The sequence below is a fragment of the Camelus ferus genome, chromosome 1 (genome assembly GCF_009834535.1).
Source record: "Camelus ferus isolate YT-003-E chromosome 1, BCGSAC_Cfer_1.0, whole genome shotgun sequence".
NCBI classification, from domain to species: Eukaryota; Metazoa; Chordata; class Mammalia; order Artiodactyla; family Camelidae; genus Camelus; species Camelus ferus.
This window is the reverse complement of record NC_045696.1, coordinates 67,879,726-67,903,809: the sequence shown is the minus strand read 5'-3', so window position 1 is coordinate 67,903,809 and position 24,084 is coordinate 67,879,726. Positions and strand designations below refer to the sequence as shown.

The window sequence follows — 24,084 nt, the reverse complement described above, 5'->3', positions numbered from 1 at the left end:
TCTCGGCCTTGTACAGAAAAAGTCTGTTAGAATCAGGGACTTAAAAGAAACCTTTAAGAACATTTTTTTTTTTTTATGAGCACAGCACACTCCAAGACTAGCCATACCATTATAGAACATAACATGTTGAAAGAGGGTATTTTGGAGATCATCTTCCTAATGCTTGTTATTTTAGAGCTAGAGAGTTTGAGGTCCAGAGAGGGTAAATATTTTCTTGGTCACTTAGCCAAGGAGACCCACTGTCATTATATGTGACCTAGAGTGCAAGGTTGGGATCTCATGACTTCTGTGCTGATTTTCAGTGGTGTGGGTGCTGACTCTTCTGGAAGAGAAATTCTTTACTCCTGTGTCTATTTCTGTGCCTCTTTCTAGTTATAATCCAGCCATCAGTGGAGCTTCTCACTTGTTTAATGAAACTTTGCCACTGCGCATGCTTTCTGGAAGCAGAACAGCTGGGTTTGAATCTAGCCTTCAGCATGCACTGGCTGCTGTGTTACCTGCCATAGGCTCTGTCAGCTTTTCTAAATCTTGGTTGTTGAATATTCAAATTAGAAGGAACAGATTGGTCCCTAAGATTTCTCCAAGCTGGGACTCCCTGTGACTTCTTGGCCATGGAGTAGCCTGTCCTGGGTGTTGTCACCTGGTTGTGGCAAATAAAAACCAGCGAGTTAGTAATTGGTTTGGTTCTATTCTCTCTCCTTTATCTTCTCCTGCGGTCCTGGTCTCCCAGTGCTGTTGTTTCCCTGTCAGGGTTGATTGTTCCCTTTCCATGTGACATTCTGAATGTGAAGTGACAGTGCAGTGTGGAGTATGTCTCTATTCTGCCTCACTTCTTTATCAGAGACAAGTGTTCACTTAAATGGACTGACTGATTCCTCTCTGCTTCTTAGTTTACTGGGATCTGCAAACGTAGTTGGGTTTTTCTTGCCACCAGCTGTGTTGCTGGTTGCTGGGATGGCGCCGTAGCGTTGACTTGTATTCACACCAACTGGGTGCAAAGCAGGTTGGCATTTAGTATGTTGATTCCTTGCCTGCATCCCTTCACTCTACAATCGCTGGGCAGTGAGGTTCACAGGCGTGAAGACAGGTTTGTAAGAAACCTCAGCTCACTCAGCTGGCAGACGTGGAGGAGGAATCATGGAACATGGGAGCTGGGAGGAATGGTAGTAGGCATCTAATCTTTAGTGCAAACACTGAGGCTCAAGGAGGTCAAGGGACTAATGTCCTAGAGCCAGTGCGTGGCTGAGCTAGAAACTGCGCCCAAGTCCTCTGCCTCTCAGTCCGATGTTTTTTCCAGTATTTCCAACTGTCTCTCAGATAGTCTATATAAAGGTCTGGCATTTCTGTAGAGTTGTTCTCTAGTCACCCCTTCTGAGTGACGCCAGCTGTCCATGTGGAGAGTGGGGCACTTAGCCAGGGCCGGGCCAGAGCTGCCTGGAAAGAGGAGTGGAGTGAATGCATTGACATTTTAAGCCCATGGCAGGTCCTGCTTTGCCTTTCCGGCTCTCATCTGACCTGATGCTTCAGAGGAAGAGTGATTAGATTTGCTGTTCAACTAACAATTGTGTGCAATTTTCAGCCTGCCTTGTTCTTGAACATTGTCTTCCCACGCTTCCATCACACGCCACAGCATATCTGCTTCGTAATTACACTGCTATGGTCTTACCTCCACCGGTTGGAAAAGGTTTGCCAAAAGTACTTATTTACTTGCACATAATAAATCTTGATTGATACCTTGGTAATCTCTGAGATCAATCTAAGATTCCCTCCCACAATGGGGAGGATCGAGGAGTCAGAGGAAAGGGTGACACAGAAAGAAGGGAAAAAAAGGGGACCATGCTTTCTCATTGATGAGCTAAGAGGAGAGTTACAGATGACTTGGCTCTGTGGCCGACTTCTGCTTGTTTCTGTCCAGCTCTGCAGTCAGGGCCTTCCTTGGACAGGTGACTTTGTGAGTAGAGTCGCTGTTAATATTCATCTAATAATCCGCTGCATCATTTTTGAAGGAGGACACCATGATCCCAGAGAGAGCAAAGGTGGCACTGTGAACTCATGGCATAGCTAAGACTGGAAGCTGCGTGTGAATTCAGAAGGTCAGGCATCCTCCAGCTGAGGACCAAGTTGCAGAAAAGGGTAATTAGCCCTAGCTTAGGGAGGACAGCACAGTGTACCATTTTAATAGACCCTTAGGAAAGCAGTTTTGAAATTCTAGGAAGACACTGACTTTTATATAAAGAGGGAAGATAGTGAAAAATCTCCGAAGGTAGAGGAAAGTGTTATTTAAATCTTAATTGCTTGTTTAAGTGGAGAAAATGTCGCTATGGAACAGGAATCCTAAACTGTAGTTGGCTGTCGGCTACTTCTGATGTTTAAGTCACAAAGCCCCGTGGCCTCTCAGTTCTTCTGCCAATAAAATAGTGATGTTAACACCCGTCTCTTCCTTCAATATCGTTCATTTATTCAGCAAACATTGACCAAGAGCCAGGCCTTGAGTTAATTGCCAAGGGAGATTTAAGGACTAATGCAACATGATTTAAAGATTAATATAAACGTTCTAAGTCAATTATTCGCAACCCTTTAATCAAGATACGGACATAAAGATTTCCTGATGAATCTAGTGTGCAGTTTTGAAAATCCCTTTTTTAAGCTCATCATACTTGGTGTTAGATAATACCATGCAATGGTTGGTTGTTTTTAAATTTTGGTGATCTGTGTAAATATTTAAAGAGTATGATATTGATTTTAGAAAAGCAAAACTGGAGCAAACACTAGTTCATTCTATTTTTGTGGATGGCAGTGATTTGTCACTCACATGCTATCTTTAGAGGAGCTTGGTAGCTTTTTTTAGTATTACATGTCACTTTCTCTGTAGCCCTAAGTTTTCCCACCTGTGGAGAAAGGGTCTTGGTCATTATATGGCCTTTTGCAGTTGTTTGCGTTTTGTTGTGCCACATCAGGTTGGCCAGACTTTTGGATTCATCAGTGTGTGATCATCAGGGTCATGATAGCAAGATTTGACGGAAAGAAATAGAGAAGACATTATGGCAGGAAGGAACCAGAAGCTGGGAATGGAGATAAAAGCAAAATCTGCTGTTTCTCAGTGATAACTTTCTTTGGATTGTGATGTTTTCCTTTTTCCTCCAGATAGCTAGTAGTACCATGGTGAAGACCAAGGATTTGGGGTCAAAGACTTGTGCTCAGGCTTCAGCTCTGCTATTTGTTCAGCTTTGAGCAACTTGTTTAATTCTTACAGCCTTGCTTTCTGGATCTGCTAAACGTGGAGAATGGTAACCCTACCCCATATAATAGTCAGGATAATTACATGGCCATTAGAAAATTGCTCGGCGTACAGTTAGTCGTCAGAAAACACTTGCTGTTTCTATTCAGCCTGTAGCTTTCTTGTACCCACTGAACAGCTAGTAGGAGAAGACAGAAGAGTGACAGAGTGGCAAAAAGTGAAACCTCTTAGGTTCTTCTTAATTGCTTTGCATCTGATGACAGTTCCTGAAAGACCAGCGGTTCGGGAGCCCCAGCTCTTTAACTTGCTTCGGTTGTAGGCATCTTGCTTAGCTGAGGGCCACTTCTCTTGTTTTCCTCTCTTCTGATGGTGTTTGTGCATTTTCAGAGCCCCTGTGGAGATCTTCCCTTTCACTTCTTGCTTTCATGATGATTATAAGCTTAGAGTGAAACCAATCTAGAACCAGAGGAAGTAAGAGCAGGGTAAGTTTTGATCCAGCAAAACTAGCTCTCACCAGTGCTTATCTTTGTGTTTACAATGGGTCTCTTTCTGAGAAGTTGAGAAACCCCAGGGAAATGTTCTAGTTTGTCCGTTCACTAAACTTGTAAGGTTTTCTCAAACACATTTATCAAAATGAAGGGTTGTAATTAAGATTACAAGGAAGGAAAGTGCTACAGAATATTAGAGCCGATGGGGACTTTGCATTCATTCTGCAAATGAGTATCCTCTCTTGTTAAAGGTCACACTGTCAAAGCTGCAACTGGAACTGGGGTCGCAGGGACTCTCTGTCTGTTCAGCTGCATTTATCACCTTCCTTGGGTCCATCTTGCATGGATTTGTTTTTCTTACGTAGAGTTTTCACTCCTGTTAGATTCCTGGTTCAAAGATAAAAGTTCTAGCTTCTTACTTCTCTGTATAAGGCCTTTAAAAAGTAAAGCTCATTTAATCTTCCCAATCTCTTCCCCCAGTATTTTCTTGAGTCCCTCATTTCGATACAACTGGCCTGCTCCCTGTCCCACAGAAATGCTTTGCTACTCCCTTCAGTTCACAGTATTTTTAGGCATGATCCTTGTTGCTTGTTCCATTTATCCTCCAGAGCCAGCCAGCCTTCAGAGTCCTTGCGAATGACAACCCCCGTGGTGGGATCCTGCGACGAATCGCAGTTGGTGTTTTGTTGTTGTTGTTGGGGGTAGGGGTATACCGTGTGTTACTCTCTTTTTACATAGAAGAAATGCGTCTTCCTCAGATAAGCTTTATATTCCTTGAATACAGGATGACAATCTGATTTATCTGAGTACAGGATGAGACTTTGCTTCATCTTGAGTTCCAGTGCTAGGAATAAATGAATAAATGAGTGAATGAATAAATAATGAATGAATAACAAACATTTTTATTGAGTGCATATCATGTTTTGGGCCCTGATTAGAGAATGATAATTACTTCTGCTCTCAAGAATTTAAGAGTTTATTTTGTGATAGGCAAGCAGAGAGACAGAGTGACATGTGATGAGTGTAATGACAGCAGTGTTCCGGGTGCTGTGGAAGTGTGGTTAAAGGGTACATAACTTGAACTGGAGGATGGAGAATGTGAATTTTGCCTTTAAGGATTAGTGGGAATTGATGCTCAGGATCCAAATAATACATAGTAGATGAGACATCATTTTAAATTTTAGCTTGGATGAAGGGAATAGAAGTAAAACCTAGAGGAAATGGATGAATTTCCAGCAGAATATAAATACTGAAAAATGATCTCAAAAGAAGTATAAAACTGCTACAATTATTGTAGAAGTTGTTGGAAATACAATTTAGCTCTGTTATTAAAGTCACATACCTGGGTGGCTTTCCACAGAATTCTGATAAACCTTTTAAGTTCAGATAGTTCTAATCTCATCATTAAACTAATCCAAACATTAGAAAAGGATGCAGAACTGCCATATCAAAACCTAACAATGATAAGTAAAACAAGTGGAGAAAAAACCACTAATGATCTTCACCAATGAGTATATGTACAAAAACTTTATATAAATGAGCATATTTAATTCATCCATTTACCGAAACATTACAACTGTGACCGAGTAGGATTAATTTCTAGGACTTCAAAGATGGTTCAATACCTGGAAGTCTATGAACGTGATTCAGTTCACCCCTAAATTAAGAGAGGGGAAAAAGAGATGATAGTGTCAATGGATGCTAAGAAGGGAGATAACACAGATTCGAGAAAGGGAAGAGTAACCAAGGAGATCAACATTTATTCATTCACGCATTCATGCGTAACATATTTCTCTGAGGGCCTCCTTGCCAGGCACTGTGCTGGTATAGTGAGAGCACTTAGGAACTTCCAGTTTATTGGGGCAGATAAGCAGGTGAATACCTAGCTTACGTGTGGACTGTTAGTATGGAACAAGTACTAGAAGAGCCTGGGAGTTAAGCTACTCTTTTTGGAGAGAGTTAGGGAAATGTTCACAGCATCAGTCATTTGAGCTGGGTCAAGGTAAAAGAAAAGTGGGATCTGGTAGAAAGTGAAGGGAGGTATATGGCATTGTAGATGGTGGGCACAGCATGAGCAGAGATTCAGGGGCATCGAATTTCCTTGTAAATCCTGGGAATGGTGTCACTGGGTCATTGTTAACATATAGAGGAATGGTATGAAAAGATGGTGCTAAGGTCAAATGGGACAGATTCTTGGCCACACCCTAGCACATGCTGGAGATGTCACTGGAGTTGCCTGCAGGGCGAGTGCAGTGTCGCAGGGGTAATATATGGTGCTGGGGGTAGCTGAAAATACAATAGAGGCTATGCTTTGCATATGGATGCATAAGTTTTCATTTTTCATACTTTCCCGGAAGTTTCCTGTTCCTTTATATGTATGGAATTTCTGAAAAGGCCAGGATTCTACAGTCGATTGGCAATGTGAGATTGCTCTGGAAATGTGCCTCTTTGCTTTAGAAGTCACTGTATCCTATATTAACCCATTTTTAATGTTTCTATTTTGGAATAACTTAAGATTTATGGAAAATTTGCAAGGATAATACTAACCCATTTAAAAAATCTACCAATAAAATTTCCACTACAAACGTGCGTGGTGCATTCACATTTCCAAGTGTTTATTTCATCCTACTTGCTCTCCACTGATACTCACCTGAGTCGTGTTGACAGTCGGACAGACACTTTATCCCTTTCTTAGAAGACTGAGGTTCAAGCAAGCAAATAAAACCAAAGTTGCTGATTCTCAGCCTTGAGAGATGGGCTTGTTTTTGATATTGATTTAAAAAAACTCAAAGAATTCTTAATGTGCAGCCAGTTTTAAGAACCAGAAGTTAACCAGATTCATGGTTATTTTTCCATATGGGTTTAAGGCTGTATAAAATACAGTCCCCATGCTTCCAAAAAAGTCTCAGTTGACCAGGTGTCTACAAGGTACGGGGAAGGAAGAGGAAAAAAAGGCCCTGTGACCAGAGTGAAAAGCCAGTGTCACCACTGGCTTAGGTGACAGAACCCTTCTGATTCCTAATTTAGAGTCTTCCTCACTGATTCCTGTCATCCTCTTTCATTGAGAAACCTACACCTCCAACAGTTCTTCTCTGCTCACTTTGCTTAGCAGTTGACAGTATATGAAATAGTTTAATGTTGTTATCTCACTGGTTGTTACAAAACTTGAGTTCAGGAGGACAAGGAGTGGAGGCAGCTGGTGCATCAGATGAAGGAAGCGGGGCTGTCAAGGGCACGTCACCCTCCTGGTGTGGCCTAGTGCTACCCAGGCAACACTGGGCCCCATCTCTCCCCCTTCACCCCCTCCTTCCGTGGCCCTGCCATGTGCCAAGGACTTTATTTTCTCCTGCGTTTCCAGTTCTCTTTGTCGTTACAGACATCTGGAGGTAATCATGGAGCCCTCTCAATTAATTCAGTTCAATTAATAAATTACTGGGTGGATTTGGGGCTGGGAGTGGGTGAGGGAGCCTTCCGGGCCTCCCTGCGTTGGAGAGCTCTTGCAATCAGACTTGGAGAGCCCTCCTGAGCGGCAGTCTTTGAGGCTCGGCCCTAGCCTGCAGGCTGTCTGGAGGGGTGGTTGGGTTACCCTGATACAAGATGTCATTTTATTTTCCTCACAGAGTGTATTTTAATCTGAGTAGAACAGCATCTGGGTTGGATCATTCATCCCCCTCCTAGTTCAGATTTTCCTAAGGGTCCAGTATGATATCAGCTAAAATAGCTCCTGATGGGTGTCCTGTGGGATGCCCTGTGCATTATAGGGGTTGAATTTTAGCCCCTGGGCACTGAATACCAGTAATCATCCCAGGTGTTGTGGCAGTGTCCTCTCCCCCCAGTTTCCAGTGCTCCTTGGTGAGGAGCAGCACTGCTCCTGCCAGAGGGATGTTGTAAAGTGTCCTGCCATGCACTTACTGTGTCGTTATTTCAAGAAGAAGCTTTTGGTGGTTTCTTAATGCCTGCAGAACTCAATCCAAACTCCTCAAGCTTGTGCACAAAGCTGTTCTTTGGTTGCACTCCCCCCACCCCCCCCACCCCCATTTTTAGTTCTTTTGCTTGCTCCTTTTCTGTATTCCCCCTCCAGCCACACTCAACTTGAGTGCTGGGTACTCTTCTGCGCATGCAACGTTGCCAACGTTGTTCAGGCCCGACCTGTGCTCAGTACTCAAGGCTCGGTCTGACGGTCGCCTCATTAATGAGGTCTTAGTTCTGCTCCGAGCAAGAAGTGACCTTATCTTTTTCTACATTCCAGAAACACTTTTATTTACTTTTGACCTCATTTAGATAATACCACCTCCCTTGGGTAACTTATCACCCTTTTATATATTGATGTGGGAATCATTTTAATAGATTATTAATAAAATTGAAGCTTTCTGCCAACCTTGCTGATATAAGGTTCTCCTACCATAGAAGCTTCTTTAGGTTGGGGACGACTTCTTACTCATATCTGTTTCCTGAATAATGCTAGGGCAGCTATTTGCTAACTGTGGGGAGAGACGTATTCAAGGTTGGTTGAAGGGAGTGTTCAATTTTTCTTTTCCTCCAGTTAAGGTAGGTTTTTCATAACTTTCCTCCTTCTTCCTTCCTTCATCTTCTCGCTTCCTGTTATCAGAGTGCTTTTCAAGGTTTCATTAAGTATGGATAAAGAAGAGGTAACAACGATGTGAAGTATGTTGCCTTCATTTTTTCGTCTTACTTCAAAAACAACCGTGTTTATTCCTTTTTAATTCTAGATTGCACAATGTCGCACCCATCTTGGCTGCCACCCAAAAGCACTGCTGAGCCCTTGGGCCATGTGCCTGCACGGATGGAGACCACCCATTCCTTTGGGACCCCGAGCATTTCAGTGTCCACCCAGCAGCCACCCAAGAAGTTTGCCCCAGTCGTTGCTCCAAAGCCCAAGTACAACCCATACAAGCAACCTGGTGGTGAAGGTGAGTGTGAGGGTTGCGGAGCTGGGTGCCCCCGCTGGGAGAGTTCAATATAATAAAAGAGATTTATATACAACTTGCGTAACAAAAGTGATGTGTACTATTATATTGTAGTACAACGTGATAAAAGTGGTTGGTTGTGTCGGGGAAAGGTAGCTCAAGAATTTGCAGTGTGGTTGTCAAAAAGTATAGATTCTCAAAGTTGGAAGAACACCTAGTAACTGTCTAGGCAACTCTTCTTTTAGGTATAAAGAGACTGAGACCTCTCAGGGGTTATGTGACTATGGTGAGTTGGGGCCAGAGCTAAACCTAGAACCCCCCTCTCTCCATTCGTAGCTCAGTGCCCTTCTACTGCTGTATCCTCCATCCCTGTCCCACTGTCTTGTAGAAGTGTCTACCACCCCCCCCCCCACTGCCATTGGACGAGGGTCCCCAAATGCTGCCAAGCAGTGGTCTGATGGGAAACCCATACGAAGCAAACCGAGTAAGGCACCCAGAGTTGTGCTGCCTTCTCTGGTTACTTTTCCACTCGTAGGCTACTGTAGGATAAAGTCGTCTGCAGGGCTCTGTGTGTTGAAACACAGAGAACTTTGAGTGAAGCCTAGTTTTAGGGGCTTAGTAGTGGTGGTACATTTTACATCAAGGGGGATTTGAGGATCTCCGTGATCTCAGCACACCCGGTGTATCTGCATGGGCACAGCCACACGGTGGACCCCACAGGCAGCATGAAGAGTGCTGTACTCTGGTTGAAGAGGCTCCATATTTTTACCTATCAGTGCCGGCAGCTCATCCAAACCCGTGAAACACTGACTTACAGCTGTCAGTAGGTCGTTAGCCTTCTGGTTGCTGAGAGAGAAGAGGTGGTGAAAGAAGATTCAGCCCCCCTCTCTCTATTTTCTCCCCCATCCTACTTTTTAAAACAATCACCTCACCCTCTCCAAGATGTCTCTTACTCCTTGGATGACATTCGTGCGTTTGTTTCAGCGATTTTGCATGCGACTGTTTCACATTCTGTGATACAGTTCAGTCTCTCTCTTTTCTTTCTAGTCCTCTCCCCACCCACAGTGAACACGTCTCCAGTCTATTAGTATTTTAGGACTGATGTCCGAGGCCTAGTCCAGATGTGTAGTTCGTGTCAGGTGGCTGGACCCTTAGGCAGGTGGTTGGGAGGAGGTCAGGTGTCGGCATGCCGCCCTGAGCTGTGGCTGTGGACCTGGGGTCTGCTTTGTCTGGAGAGAGCGAGGACAAGCCTGCCAGGCTGCTCTGGGAGAGCAGTCCATGCGGCCCGTGGCTCTGCGCAGCTCCACGTGGGTCCCTGCAGCTTCGCTGGCCTCGTGGGAGCCCGCACCGCTGCAGTTTAGTCAGGGGCTTGGCAGAACTGGTTTCCTTTGCCTTGCTGTTCTTTAGCGATCGCGGGACTCAAGGCTGTGATGTGGGAGAGAGCCCCTCTAAACAAGACAAGAGGAGCCATTGTTGGCTTTCTCATCTGTTTTCTCTGTGTCTCCCTGGTCTCCTTACTAGGGGATTGTTACGTTGTCTCCCCATTTTTGGGGAGAGCTAAGATGGACTTTCTCTAACATGAAGGGAATGAGGGCAGAGTGTCCTAAGGAGGCAGACGTGTGAGGAAGGCTTAGTGGGTGTGACAGTCGGTGCACACCTGAGGGTCAGGGTGGGGCAGGGCTTGTGTAAGAGGGAGGAGAGAAGCAGACCATGGTCGCCCTTCAGGCCCCTGCGCTCCGAGTGCTACGAACTGTGTGGTGGGTTGGCCCCTGGCTGACTCCTCCGGCATTAAGATGCCCCATCCTCTTCACCGCACCACGCAGGGCTCTCCCACTGCCTGGTGTGTTCTCTGGGGACGCTGGCGCCCTCTTTGATCCTCTGCAGCTCTTTGCTCAACTCTTTGTTCTTTCTTAACTTGCCGCCCACACCCTTTTGTCACCTATCAAAACCCTGCTTGTGTCGCCTTCCCCAGTGTCCAGACATGGCCCAGATCAGAGGTGACCGCTCCCTTCCCTGGGTTTCCACGAGCACCTTATTCTATCACGCTTCTACTTCTTTTGATGTTCCTCCTGCTCTTACTCTGCCGCTTGTGACTACACATCCCATGGGAGGCACTCTGTTTTTCCATTGTCATTTTAATACCTCCTCCTCTAACCCTAAGAACTGCTTTTGTTTTCACATAAAGTAATGGAGGCTCAGAGAAGAGAGGTGACATGCTCTCTGGTTTTGTGACTAGGTTTCCGAAGTGAGGCTGCCGTCCTCACTCAGCGTGCTGTCCTGCTGGTCCCTGTCTTCATGGCATATGTGGCCCCATATGATGGTGATACTTCCCTACTTCCTTATAAGAATGTAAGCTTTGTTTCCCCATTTAAGCAACAAGACATGGTTTCTCACTCATCCTTCTGTTCCTCTTGGCTCTTATTATGCTACTGTGTTTTTAGTAGGAATGATTGTGTGTGGTCAAATGTATGTCTGTATGTTCTTATGTGTATATATATTTGGATGGGTGGCGGATGTCTGGATGGGTGAGTGCACTGCTCAGTAATTCTTCTCTTGCAATAAACAGTTTGGAATGTGGCATCCTCATTCGAAGCAACTCAGTCTCATTTAATTTCTGAAGTTGATTCTTTCTTGCAATTCTGCCAATCCCTTTCTCTCTTTTAATATAACCTTTTTTGAATACGTGAAGGAAGAAACTTCCCTTGCATATATACATTTTAAAGACAAACATGGGTAAAGTTTCATGGATATTCAGACTTTTTAAAATGTAGCTCTGTCTCTTCATCTGCTATATATTATGACGCGGTATTTGTTAGAGGTGTAAGATTTGCTTACTTTATATTTAGTTTAAATGTTACTGCATCCTCTGTTGCTCTCAATGTTTTTATAATTCATGTTACTTTCTGTTTAATTTTTTATACATTTCTGAAGTTTATATCTATTTTCTTTTTCTTTTTTTTTTTTTTTTTGGCCCATTTAGAATGTTCTGTACCATTAGTGAAATCCCCAGGTAGTAGGTAACACAGTTTTTATTTACAGGGTGAGTTGATGATGCTAAGATCTCGTGCCTCAGCTCACGCTATTCTTGGCCTCTCGTACACACTTGCCTTCAATTTCTAGCCCATCAAGTCTTTATATTCATAGCTTAATTCAGAGCCTGGCTTCCAGGAACCTCAGCCACAAAGACAGAGCATTAGAACTGATGGAAATCATGCAGTCCACCCTTTTCTGGTGTAAAGGTGAGAAGTGCTGTGCAGACTGTGTGAGTGATTTGCTTGGAGATGCACGGCCTGCTCGTGGTCAAGTGGGCACTGGACCTCGGGTCCCCTCTGAGTCCCAGGTTATCCAGGACCTTGTGTTACAGTCTAGTGAGGATGTTGCCACACCTCATAACCTCCATTCATCTCATACCATCCCCTTCACAACCAGCTCTAGTAGATTTACTTGCTTATGCACCTGTCTCCTTCTGTAGACTTGGACCTTTTGGAGGCAGGGGCTGCCTGAGTCATGCCTTCACTCCAGACAGCATCCAGCAGGACACCTGACACACAGTAGGTCCTCAGTGATGTTTACAGTGACAGTTAAACCACAGCAACACAGATTAGAGCTTCTCATCGACTTGCTAGATTGTATGGTTCTGCAGCGCAGCGTATGTGTTTGAATTACTTTTACTGCCTCTGCCCATTCCTTGAGCTTTTAGCCCAGGATTTGTTTAACCACTGCTACCCTGAAGTTAGCGCTTACATTTCTCACCATAATATAGGTATTATGTCTTTAATCTCTGGGGTTTGCTTTCTCGTTTTTAAATTCTGACTGTGAAAATAGGAAAAGTACCCACGTGTTTTCCACAACGACTTACATTTATGTGATACCATGTGTTACAATTTTCTTTTATAAAGCATTCTGCTAATAACTTTCTCTGCAGGGCTTTGGCACATTTTAAGTGGGGTGTGCTTTTTTTCCCCTGTTAGTAGCTCCTTAGGCCTTAGGGTCCTTTTATTTCACTACAATTATTCTCATTTTTCATCAAATTTTTTTTTCAACAACTTGTGTGTTTTGGAATGCCCCTGCACTTCCAAATCCTTTTTTCTGTCCTGTACTGTATCCTTATGAGCCCATGTATATTTTTACTGCTTTGTTTTTTTACCATGTTGAGTGTCTTTGTCATTTTTTATGGAATGATGTTGGTGTGTATGTATGGTTTTGTCTCATCACCTTCTGTTCTAGGCTGATGAGTGCAATAAGATGATGTGATTTTTCTTCTGGTCTTTAAAGTACTAGCCAATGGTGTTCTTTATCCTATAATCTGAGTCCCCTCTCTGCTTCAGATTTGGAAAAAAAAAAAAAAGAAAGAAAAAGAAAAATCCCAAAGCCTTAGGCCTTGATGGCAGATCTTTCTTTTACTGTCCAGTAGATACCAAAGTCAGTGAGCTTTCTGAGTTTACTAACACATTATTTCTTTAAAATTGTTTTGAAATTTTCCTATTGTTACAACTTTGGCAAATGGAAACTCCACTCCACCCCCCCCCCCCCGGCCCCTTTCTCTTTCAATTATTTGGCTGCATGAAATTTGATAATATTTCATAACCATATTATAATAGATTATCATACAGAATGATTTGTAAATTTTGCAAGTTTGTAAACTTAGGGTTGTCTTGTGGTCTAGAATTGACTTTCTCCAATGTCTGAAGTTTCTTTTAAGAGATACTTTTAATGTAAGATTTTTCTTAAAAAGTGAATCCGTAGGGTACAAATTCAAGGTAACCCTTTCAGGAGAATTCTTCTTATCTGTATGCTGCCTTATGGTTTATCTGGCACTTCCATTTTCATTGTCATTTAATTCTGAAAAGAGACTTCCTGCTGTAGCTCTCTGAGTCAGGTGAAACAGGTGTCATGGCCATTGTGCGGAGTGGTGGACTACCAGAAGTGGAATACCTTATCCAGTAATTGCATGCTAGTAAAACTGTAGAGCTAAGCTCTAGTCTTTGTCCCTGGGGTTCTCGCTGATTTAAAGGGCTCCATCTATCGGAGATTGGGCTAGACACCCTCACCTGTTCTAATTCCACTACTTTATTACGGCATGGTTCTTCTTTGAAATTAATTTCAAAATGGTTGCTCTTTTCACAAACTTGTACACGTCTATGTAATACAAACAAAACCATTGTTTTCCAGCTTTGCCTACAGTGCTTTACCTGGACTCATTGGGTCAGATCAGAATAGGTGAAATGAATTCTGTGCAGCCAGGTTCCTAAGCCTGCACATTTTTAACTAGATCTGCTACCTGAGGTTATTAATCCATCCTATGGAGAGGGAATCGTTGTAGGTGATCGCAAACTCACTGAAATATCAGGAACTCTGCTGAGACCCAAGTTTGACTGGCGTGTCCCTTTTCCCGTTCAGGGTAAGCGTCTCGGGCCTCCTCTATCACTGTGCAGTGCAGTGCATGAGTTTTAATTTTCAGAGCCTCAGGGAGGAAAATGGACAAGCTGTTCACTCATTAAAGGGTCAGGTAATAACTATATTAGTTTGATCTTTACATAGCATCTTCCTGAGGAGAAAATAACTTGTAATTCTTTGGATGGAATCAGATCTTCCTAAATATTTATAGGCCTTATTGATACTTAGAAGAGCCAAGGTTTGGTGCAGACTTGGTGGTCAGGGCATTTACTTTCAAACCCCAGTTTCACCACTTGATCTTGGGCATCACAATTTTCTTTTCCACATTTTCTTAATTTATACAACTCGCTGGTGAAATAGAACACTGTAAACATGTTTTATAAAGCATAAAATACCTGATAACTAGAAATTACTATTGCATACTTATTCCACAAACATTTGCTTAAAACAGATTTTGTACAAGGCACTCTGAAGTAATGAGCGAAACAGAGATTGCTTTCTGCCCTCATGGAGTATACTTCTTGCTATAATTAAAATAACTAGTTGTTTTTATTAATATGAAGTAATATTGATAAAATTATAAAAGTATTTACTTAATAAGTACATTTCATAATTTTATACACAGTTACTAGCAATTATTCTAAATTATAATACTGGTACTATAAAAATAATAAATGTGTAGTAATACAAATGTAATAATTACTAATAATTACTAATGATTACTAATAAAGGTATTTAGCAATACTGATAAACAGTATTAACTTCTAATAACACTGATAGGAATCACAGTACCTTGGTAGTTTATATACATATATATCATATATATAAAATAAAAATATAAGATATAAATGTATAAAATATAAAAATATATTCATATATTATATAAAATATAAAATAAAATATATATTTATATATATATATATAAAATAAGATTTTTGAACCAGGTGAATCTTAACAATTATCTAATACAATGCCTTCATTTCTTTGGTAAGGAAGTTAGTTCCCTAATACATTTCTAGGAGGTGTACGGCCTTTGCTTTAGAAATGCTGTAAATAACAAATCAGAATTGGCTGAGTACAAGCAGGAGTTATTACCTCGGTTTTAAAGGCTCAGAGAGGTCAGATGGCTTGTTCAGTGTTACAGAACAGTATGTGGTGAGGCTGACCCTGGGTTCTGTCTACTCCTTCCAAGATTGTCACAGTTCTGTGTCAACAAAGTATTGTAGGTGACTTGTTTAGAATCTATAGTGATAGAATTAATACGTGTGCGCAGGGTGGCTTAGATGTTTTAGAACAAAAATAATTCATGTGTTGTTGACAGAATCTTGTTTATTTTGTAACCTATCAGCTTAATTAACTGCTGAGGTGAACTCCTTGATGAGGTGGTGGAGTCCACATCCATATCTGACTCCAAAAACTGTGAATAATGCACTATTGAGTGGTGAGATGCTCTTTAATCATCTTCATTTGTAAATTATATGAATGTGTAATACAATTTTCACCCCATATTTGAAATCTGAACACAGCTTAATTTCTTTTTCTAGAATAAAAATAAATATAGAACAACAATAAGATATCACCACCCATCTATTAGAACAGCTAAAGTAAAAAATTGTATCATATTCTGGCAAAGATGTGGAGAAGCTGGAGCTCTCATATATTGCTGATAGTTATGTGTAAAATGGTATAACCACTCTGGAAAACTTTTTAGTACCTTTTTTTTTTTTCTGTTAACCAAAGTAAAGGTGTATAACCATATGATCAAGCAGTTGAACCCCTAGGCATTGAATCTAGATGTGAAGAGTTATGTTCACCAAAAGAACCCTGTACATGAATGTTCATGGCAGCTTTTTCCATAATGGCAAAATGCTGGAAAAATGTCTTTCGGTGGGTATACGTTTAAGCAGACTCTGGTACACCCATACAATGGCATAGTACTACTCATTAATAAAAGGTAGTGATCTGTTGATACATGAAACAGCCTGGATTGATCTCAAGGGCATTATGCCTAATGAAAAAAGAAAAATCAATCTTGAAAGATTACATATACTGTATGATTCCATTTATAAGATATTCTTGAGATGGCAAAACTCAAGAGATGGAGAACAGATTAGTGGTAGTTGGGGACAGAAAGGGGGATGGAGGGGGCAGGGAATGGGTGTTCATACCAAGAAAAAGCAACAGGAGTCTTTCTGAGGTGGGGGAAGAGTTCTGTATCTCAGTTATGGTGGTGGTTACAGGAGTTTATACATTGGCTAAAATTGCATAGACCTATATATACACACAAATGAATGCAGGTTAAAATATGGTGAAAACTGAAAAAGGTCTGGTTAACACTAAGGAAACCGTCGGTTTTCCTTACTTTAAAGTGTATTATATCCATATCAGATGTTACCACTGGGAGAAGCTGGGTAAGTGGTGCCGGGATCTTTATACTATTTTTACAATTTTCTGTGTCTATATTTCAAAATAAAAAGCTTAATAACAATAAGATACATACATACATATTGATTTCTTAACTGTTTTCTTCTCCTTTGCAAGGTGTTGTCTTATATGCACCATGCTTTGAAGATCACTGTTATAACAGTGATTTAGACCAGTGGTTTTCAAAACTGGCCAGACATCAGAAAAACTTGGGGAACATTAAACACACACACACACACACACACACACACACACACACTCACTCACAAAAATCCCTGGGCCTCATATCAGTCCTACAGAATCAGAATCTCAGGGAATGTGCCCCAGAAATCTGCATTAAAACAAAATAAACTACAGCTCTCTCAATATTTCTGATTGATGCTCAGCCAAAGTTTGGGAACCATTTGTTTATTTCAGTAACTCCAGGGGCCAGTGTTTTAACACCCTTGAACCTTCTCCAGGCCCTGTGGATACAGGCTCTCTCCTTAATTAATGATAGTGGCTATTGAAGTCTTACGCATCTTTTATCATATGAACAACATAGAGATTCAGGGACTCCAATCATCCTTCAGGCTGCTGTCCTTTCCGCTCCATGCTTTCATCATAAATACCAATTTCCTGCATATATTGTCCCAAAGAATTTTAATGAGTCCAAAAACAGAAGATGTAAATAAAAAAAGAAAGATTCTTCTAGAATGCCTCAGTAATGCCCAAGCTTCTGCTCATAGAGCACTTGGTATTGTATAACTTCAGGTAGCGATGCCTGAAATCCCAGCCGATTTTGGGTCATGACAGGCCTATGTAAATCGTCTATAAATGGATTCATTATGGATATTACAAAAATAAATCCAGCACCTAAGCCTTTGGGCAAATACACCTTTTAAAGAAATCATACCTTGGAACAATGAATGACCCCAGGAGCTGTAAAAGAAAAAAAAATTATGGTATTATATTTTTATCACCCTTCCTTGATTTTACAGTATCCAGGGACAGGACTGCTGACAACAGCATTAGGGACAGAGGAGCACAGGTCTCTGACGTGTGACACCTCGAGCCTCCTAGCACTTTGGCCTGCTAGCATTCTCTCTTTGTTATCCATCCTGTGTGTTGTTTTGTATGTTGCTGTTTTCAAACAGAATAAATGGTCTGCTAGACATGTAATAGCCACCATATACCCATGAGGTTGCGTTCTGCAAATTAAGTACCATAAAAGAGTATGAGGGATGTGTTGTAGGAGGAATTGGGGAAAGTTTCACAGAGGGGACATCTGAGCGAAGTCTTGGAGAGTGAGTTAGTGGTAAGCTGGGCAGAAAAGGGCAGTGGACAACATGACACGCCAAGCAAAGGGAACGGCATGTGTGAAAGCAGAGAAAGGTGCCCGTTCTGACCCTTGTAATACTAGCAGCTCTTTGCTGACGTCCTAAGGCAGTGCATCTGGGCTTTTGGGAGCTTTGCAATATGAGCAAACTAACTTCACTCTGAGCAGACTCAACATCTAGTGTGCTTTAACACATAGCTCTAGGAATAGCTCCAGGAAGTTGGGTAGCTACGAAGGGAAGCACCAAGAAACAAGAGCACACCTACCGATCTTATTACACACAGCATGGGCGAGAGGTACCATCCTGATGGTCCTGGGCAGAAGGATTATGCCACTTCAAGTGTCTACCGTGCTTGAGAATGAAATGTTTCCATATGTACAGATGCTAAGACAAAAAAGCAGGGGGGAAAAAACCAATTCTCTTTTAGAATTCTCTCCAAACTAAGTCAAAGCAGCCTTTTTACCTAGTCAAACATGCGTCTTTAAGAATGTGAGATGTGAGCCAACTAAAAAAAAACTTTTTTCCTGTTCTGGTTTAGCTGTTTTTTGGGGTGATCCTGGGAAAATAGGAAGCAGTGAAAAGCAGTGAAAGAAGGGCTTTATTAAGAAATATTCATTATAGCTTGCAACTTTGTGTGTGTGTGAAAATAGATTTCGAAGTACTTTCCCACATAATATCTAATCTAATCACCACCATATCCTATAAAGTTATTATAGTTCCTATATTATTAAGGTTCCTAGAGTCAAATTAAAAATCTGAGATTCAGAGGACCGATGGTGAAGCTTATAAATGTAGAAGCCACATTTGACCAAATTTGAGTATTTTCCTGTAAGTGAAGCATCAGTAATATATGGTAACTACTGTATAATAATTGTTTATTAGCAAACAGTTTACTAATAATTGCTATCAGTAAAACAATTTCTGTGGCAGAACGTTGTTGTAAGGATGTGAAAAACTTTTAAATGGATGTATTAATCATTTCATCTGAAGTCTACTCTGCCTTACTGTTCACCTAATCTTTTCAGTTACACTAAAAAGGACAGGGATCATCACCCTCGATCTACAGAGAATATAATACAAAGTGAAACAGCCAGCGCAGGGCAGAGCTGGGATTTGAATCTTTGCTTCCTAACATCACCGGAGTTTCAGAGCTTTTCCTTGGTATTCCATTGCATCTCATGTTAATGCTATTACTATTTTTTATTAAAAGAGGAAAAAAATTCTCACCATTACTTTTCCTGATCATTATCATTCAGAGCTGTCTGGAAATTAAATTTGTCCAAATAGCATGTGGAAATTACTTAGAATCACCTGTGCATGGATGTGTATGGGATAATGTACGAAAGTATAAAACAGTCAGAGTAATCTCTTTAAATCATTACCAAGAAGATGTTATTTCAGAGAGCCTTTGGAATAACTATTTGAAATATCCATTAATTCTGATGAATTATGTCATCTTGCTTAGACTTGTTGAATATCACTGGCAGTTTTGTTTGCATTAAGTGAAATTAAAATGACATTTAAATTTGCTGATATTTTTGCTATTGGTCTGTTTCTATATTATAATGACTGTGGATTTTTAAGTGCTTCCTTTGTAAAAGTTATTTATTGGGAAAGAAATCTCCAAGTTATATGATGTGTATCTAGAAATATCACCATTTGAGGTGTCATACATACCCACCCAGCGTGGTTCCCGGTAGATTGAGTTTACGTTTTCGTGTCTCACCCTCCGCATTTACTTCTGTTCCCCTACCAGGCCCAATTCATATGCATCTCATGCCATTTTTATTGAACAGAGCTCCATAATAGATAGGAAAATAGTAAAAACACATGTTAGCCCTTAAGCAGTTTATATTTGCATCAGAACCCTGACATATGAAAATGATTAGGTAACTAACAATATAAAGCTATAAATTCTGTTTGTGAAGTGGCTTTATGGTTAACTTCTCAAAGGGTTTGGAAAGAAGAGTTTACTCGGGGCCAGGACAGGATCGGCAGGACAAGAGGGGGAGGCAGTGGTTAAACACGTAGACTCTAACATCATACAGATCTGGGTTTGAATTTTAATTTTACCCCTGACTTCTCTAGGAACTTGGGCTACCTAGGTTAAGTAGCTACTGAAGCTCTCTCAATGTGGTTGTTGTTTTGGTTTTTTTTTGTTCATTTTTGTTTTTTAAATGGAGATACTGAGGATTGCACTGAGGACCTTGTGCATGCTAAGCACGTGCTCTACCACCTGAGCTATACCCTCCCCTCTCTCAATATGTTCTAACATCTAAAATAGAGATACGTGTATCTCAAAGAGTTGTTTTCAAAGTTAAGTGAATAAATTGGTATAGTATGTGGCACAAAATAATGGTTAAGTCAGTAGAAGCTGCCACCATTAATGTTACTGTATTGTTAATTAAAATCAAAGTGTGAACATTAACCCTGAGGGTAATAACCCATAGTTTTTTAATAGATAAATTTTTAATCTTAATTATCCAAATATAACTCTTTCTGGGCACTTCTGAAAATAACCCTGGTTTTACCCTTTTTTGTTCTATGGTAACGTTTCGCTAGTTGACATTTTAGGACCGGCTTGTCTTATTCCTGCTGGAATTATGATGTGGATGATATGTCCTTTTTTGTGTTTGCAAAACATCTTTCTCAGAGAGAGACTTTACTTGGATTGTGTCAATATGGAAGAAAAATAATAGTCATATTTATGGTATCTTTTTAAGAAGGAGCACTTTTACTATTGAACTAGTATTACAGATAATAATGTAAGTGAACTTTATATAAAGCAAGTTGTGTAAGTAAACCAGTGATTTTTATTAATTTTTAAAATCTTTTGTTTTCCAAATTATCAAATGAGGCAGAGAGATTTTAGAGATGTTATTAATTATATCTTCACAGAAAAAAATAATTAATTAATTTGCTTAGGAATTTTATCTTGGGTTCTATTCATCTCTGGGATTCATACTTGGAATTTAGCCAGTCTCCTGAAATTGCGTTTAAACTTGGTCCATGTGTATGTCTATTTCAGAGAAAGGGTCCGTATGTCATCAAACCCTCAAAGAGGTGCTTAACTCACTCATTAAGAAAGATAACATCCCTTGCCTAAGAGGTCACCAGTCTCCCAAGCCAGTTATATTAATACTGCTTAAATAAAAGCCAGGTTTTCATCTTCCTCTTGCCAAATGTAGGCGACATTCTCTCTAAAGAGAAATTAGTGTTTGGTGGTGATGGCAGAGGGGGTTCTAATAATTATACTAGAAAATACAGTGAATGTACAATACAATGTACAGTATGTACGCACAATTCTATCATGGTGTATGGTTTTGAAACATGTTCATATCTATTTGCACACCTCCTCCAGGCGGTACATATGTAAGCTGAGGCATGGAGATGGATAGGGCGTGGGTTCTGTCCTCTGAGAGGGAGGCCACGCGGAGGTATTCATACCCATTTGATAGTTGAGGAGTTGGAGGTTCTGTGATGAGACTGCTTGTCCCCAATCCTACAGGTAGAAAAGAGTCAAGAGGGGATTCTTGAGTTCTTTTTAGTGCAGTATACTTTCTGGTGCCTAGTACATAACTATTGCCCCTGCATTTTTACTTATTTCTCTTATATGTGAATTTAAAATGTCATATTTGTTCTGCTTCCATTATTGCAGTTTTGAATGATGATTCATCAGTGCAGTGGCCTATTTTAGTGAACCACAATAGCTTGGGTCGAAAGAAAAAAAAAAAGATTTAACATACTCAGGAATGGAAAGCAGCCATCTTTTTATAGCTAAAATTGCAAACATCTGGCAATTACTCTAGTCTACCTCCCTTCATAAAAAGAAGACTCGTCCCTTCCACTGGAGCCTGCTGCTGCGTTTAATCAAGGCAGCTCTGCACGCCTCAAGGAGCAATAGGTTTTGATTCAAGGAGGCTATTGCCTAACCCAGTTGGCCAGAGTCTCTTTGGAAAGGACGCCATTTGATACTCCCTGTATGCTACTGTGTTATATAATGATAATAGTGGTAATATCGCAATTAATGACTGTAGAAAATCCCCTGTTGCCTTCCCGCCCTGGCTCATTTGTGGTGTTCTTATGGCAGCTTTTACATTTTGGAAGTTGACTGTTCAGGTCAAGCATGCCTCTCTTCATCCCCTGGAGCTTTCTGTGCTCCTGTACAGAAGGTTCAACTCCATCAACGCAAGCCACAATTACGGACTTGATTTTGTTATAAACTGGTCTAGTAAAATGTTGAAGGAACAAATCCATTTCTTTTGAAAGCCTGACAGGGTTCTCATAGTCAAAAAGCAATCTCTCCGTGGTTATGATCCTTTCCTACCCCACCCTTCTTTCTTATTGTGATAATTGTTTGTGAAACTAGTTCTTCCCTCCCTGGCAAAAGTCAGCTCTGTTGGCAGGGGAAGTGAGAATGGCTGGTGGTTTGCAATAAGGGCTGAGAATCAGAACTTCTGCATTTTTCTCTTGGGGCCAGTGCCAGCTTTCACTCTGGCCTTGACCAATGCACTTACCTTTCTATTCCCCATTTACCTTTCTCTTCCTCTGAGCCACTGGAGGCGAGAGGTGAACTTTTCCCTTCCCAGGTTCTGCCAACTTTATTACCACTGTTCCCTTTGGCTGTCGGGTATCTTGGTCAATAATCATTAGTAATGGTGGAGGGATGGAAAAGATGTAGTATGAAGAAAAAAAAAGGTTCAAGGGCATGGTGATTTTCAAAAACAACTTCAAGTACTAAAAATAGCCTGTTTTCTAGTGTTACAGTGTTAGCATATTATGGTGCTTGGAAATCATCGACATTCAGTGGGGGCCTTGAGCTAATTTTACATTTGCTTTTATGCATTTGGTAGAATTGTGTTTCGTACTCAGAGCCACAGCTTTACTCTTGATATACTAATTTTGCTGAGCTCTCCCTCCGGCCAGTCTTCCCTAAATCCCAGTGAATTTTGCAAACATCTCATTTACCTAAGTGCAGCTTTGGAAGAGATGAGATTGTGACTAGGGGGGTTTCTGGTTTAAAAAAAAATAAGTAAGAGAAGAAAAGGAGCAAAAACTCCTAGCAACTCAGAACGCAGATCTTCCTGTCACCTCCGACAAGGTGTTTCTCTGGCTTTTCTTGAATATTTCTAGAGCAGGAAACTGAAACTGCCCTTTCTGTCTTTGGGCAGCTCTGATGTTTTAGGCAAGTTTGTCTTTATTTTGACTTGAAATTTACTTTCATAAAATGTGGGCATATATCTTAGTCTTATAAATTTATAATCTCTAGCCATGGAGTTTTGTTAGTACTTAAAGTTATGAAAGCTTGCCCTCGGGCGGGGGAGGTGGGGGATCTGTAACAGTCTGATCATTTCTCCCTAGTTGTCATCCAGTCCTCATTAAGTAGGACCTCTCCCTTCACTCACTTTTGAGTTACAAATCTCTGGGAAAGGAATGGTGAAGAGCAAACAGAAACAAATAAAACAGGTGCTTATTCTAATGAGACGTCATCAGAGTCATCTTGCCAACTAGCAGCTTTGGCCTTAAGAGCAGGAACTCTCTGATGGTCACCATTAAATGCACAATGTCTAACCCGGCTGAGCTGCAGAGGAATCATTCAATGAATATTTAATGAATAAATAATAAGTATGTAGTTTATTAAGGTGGCTCAGTTCAAATTAAATATACAACAACAGATAGCTTTAAATATAACAATTATTTAGAAAATATGGTGGTACGAGTTCCCTTTTGCAGAGAGAATAAAGCTTGAAACACCTAGGCATACATTTAATGAGAGATAAGAAACCTCTATATCCACACAGCAGCAACAAAACAAAACAATAACGCCCAGCCTCTCTGGAAGGACATAAGACTCAGCAGCAATTCCCCTGATGCAGATCTGTCTGTTTAAGCAATCTCAAGTTTGCCTTGGCTTCAGCATGTGGTGGAGGGAGTGGGTGTATTTTATTTATAGAGACACTCATGTTTCTTTTGGATTAAAAGATATTTTCCCATATTCAGGTGAACCCTGCTGCTCCACAAATCTACCTTTGGTCCTTGTACCCTTGCAGATTGCAAAGAAAAGTCCTTTTCCCTATATAAGCCCTTCAAGCCTTACAAGATAGCAATGTGTTCCTCACTCCATCTTTGTGTATGTCCCTCACTGCATCTTCCTCCCCTCCTTCAAGCTGAACCGTTCCATTGCGTGGTTCCTCAAGCTTTTAATTATTTTATTCAGCGTATCTTAGAAAGCCTCATTTATCAGGACCCAGAACTGAATTTAATACTATTGGATGCAGATAGAAAATGGC

General features: G+C 40.9%; 1 protein-coding gene across 8 annotated transcripts in view; it reads left to right on the top strand.

The window, feature by feature from the left end:
- Positions 1-24,084, top strand: part of LPP (LIM domain containing preferred translocation partner in lipoma) — a 629,562-nt gene that overhangs the window by 200,811 nt on the left and 404,667 nt on the right. For all 8 annotated transcript variants that reach the window (XM_032482352.1, XM_032482344.1, XM_032482364.1 and 5 more), the window contains one exon: positions 8,457-8,657. In XM_032482352.1, coding sequence (XP_032338243.1) covers positions 8,465-8,657 — 193 coding nt within the window. In that variant the 5' untranslated portion in view covers positions 8,457-8,464. The remainder of the gene's footprint in view (positions 1-8,456; positions 8,658-24,084) is intronic.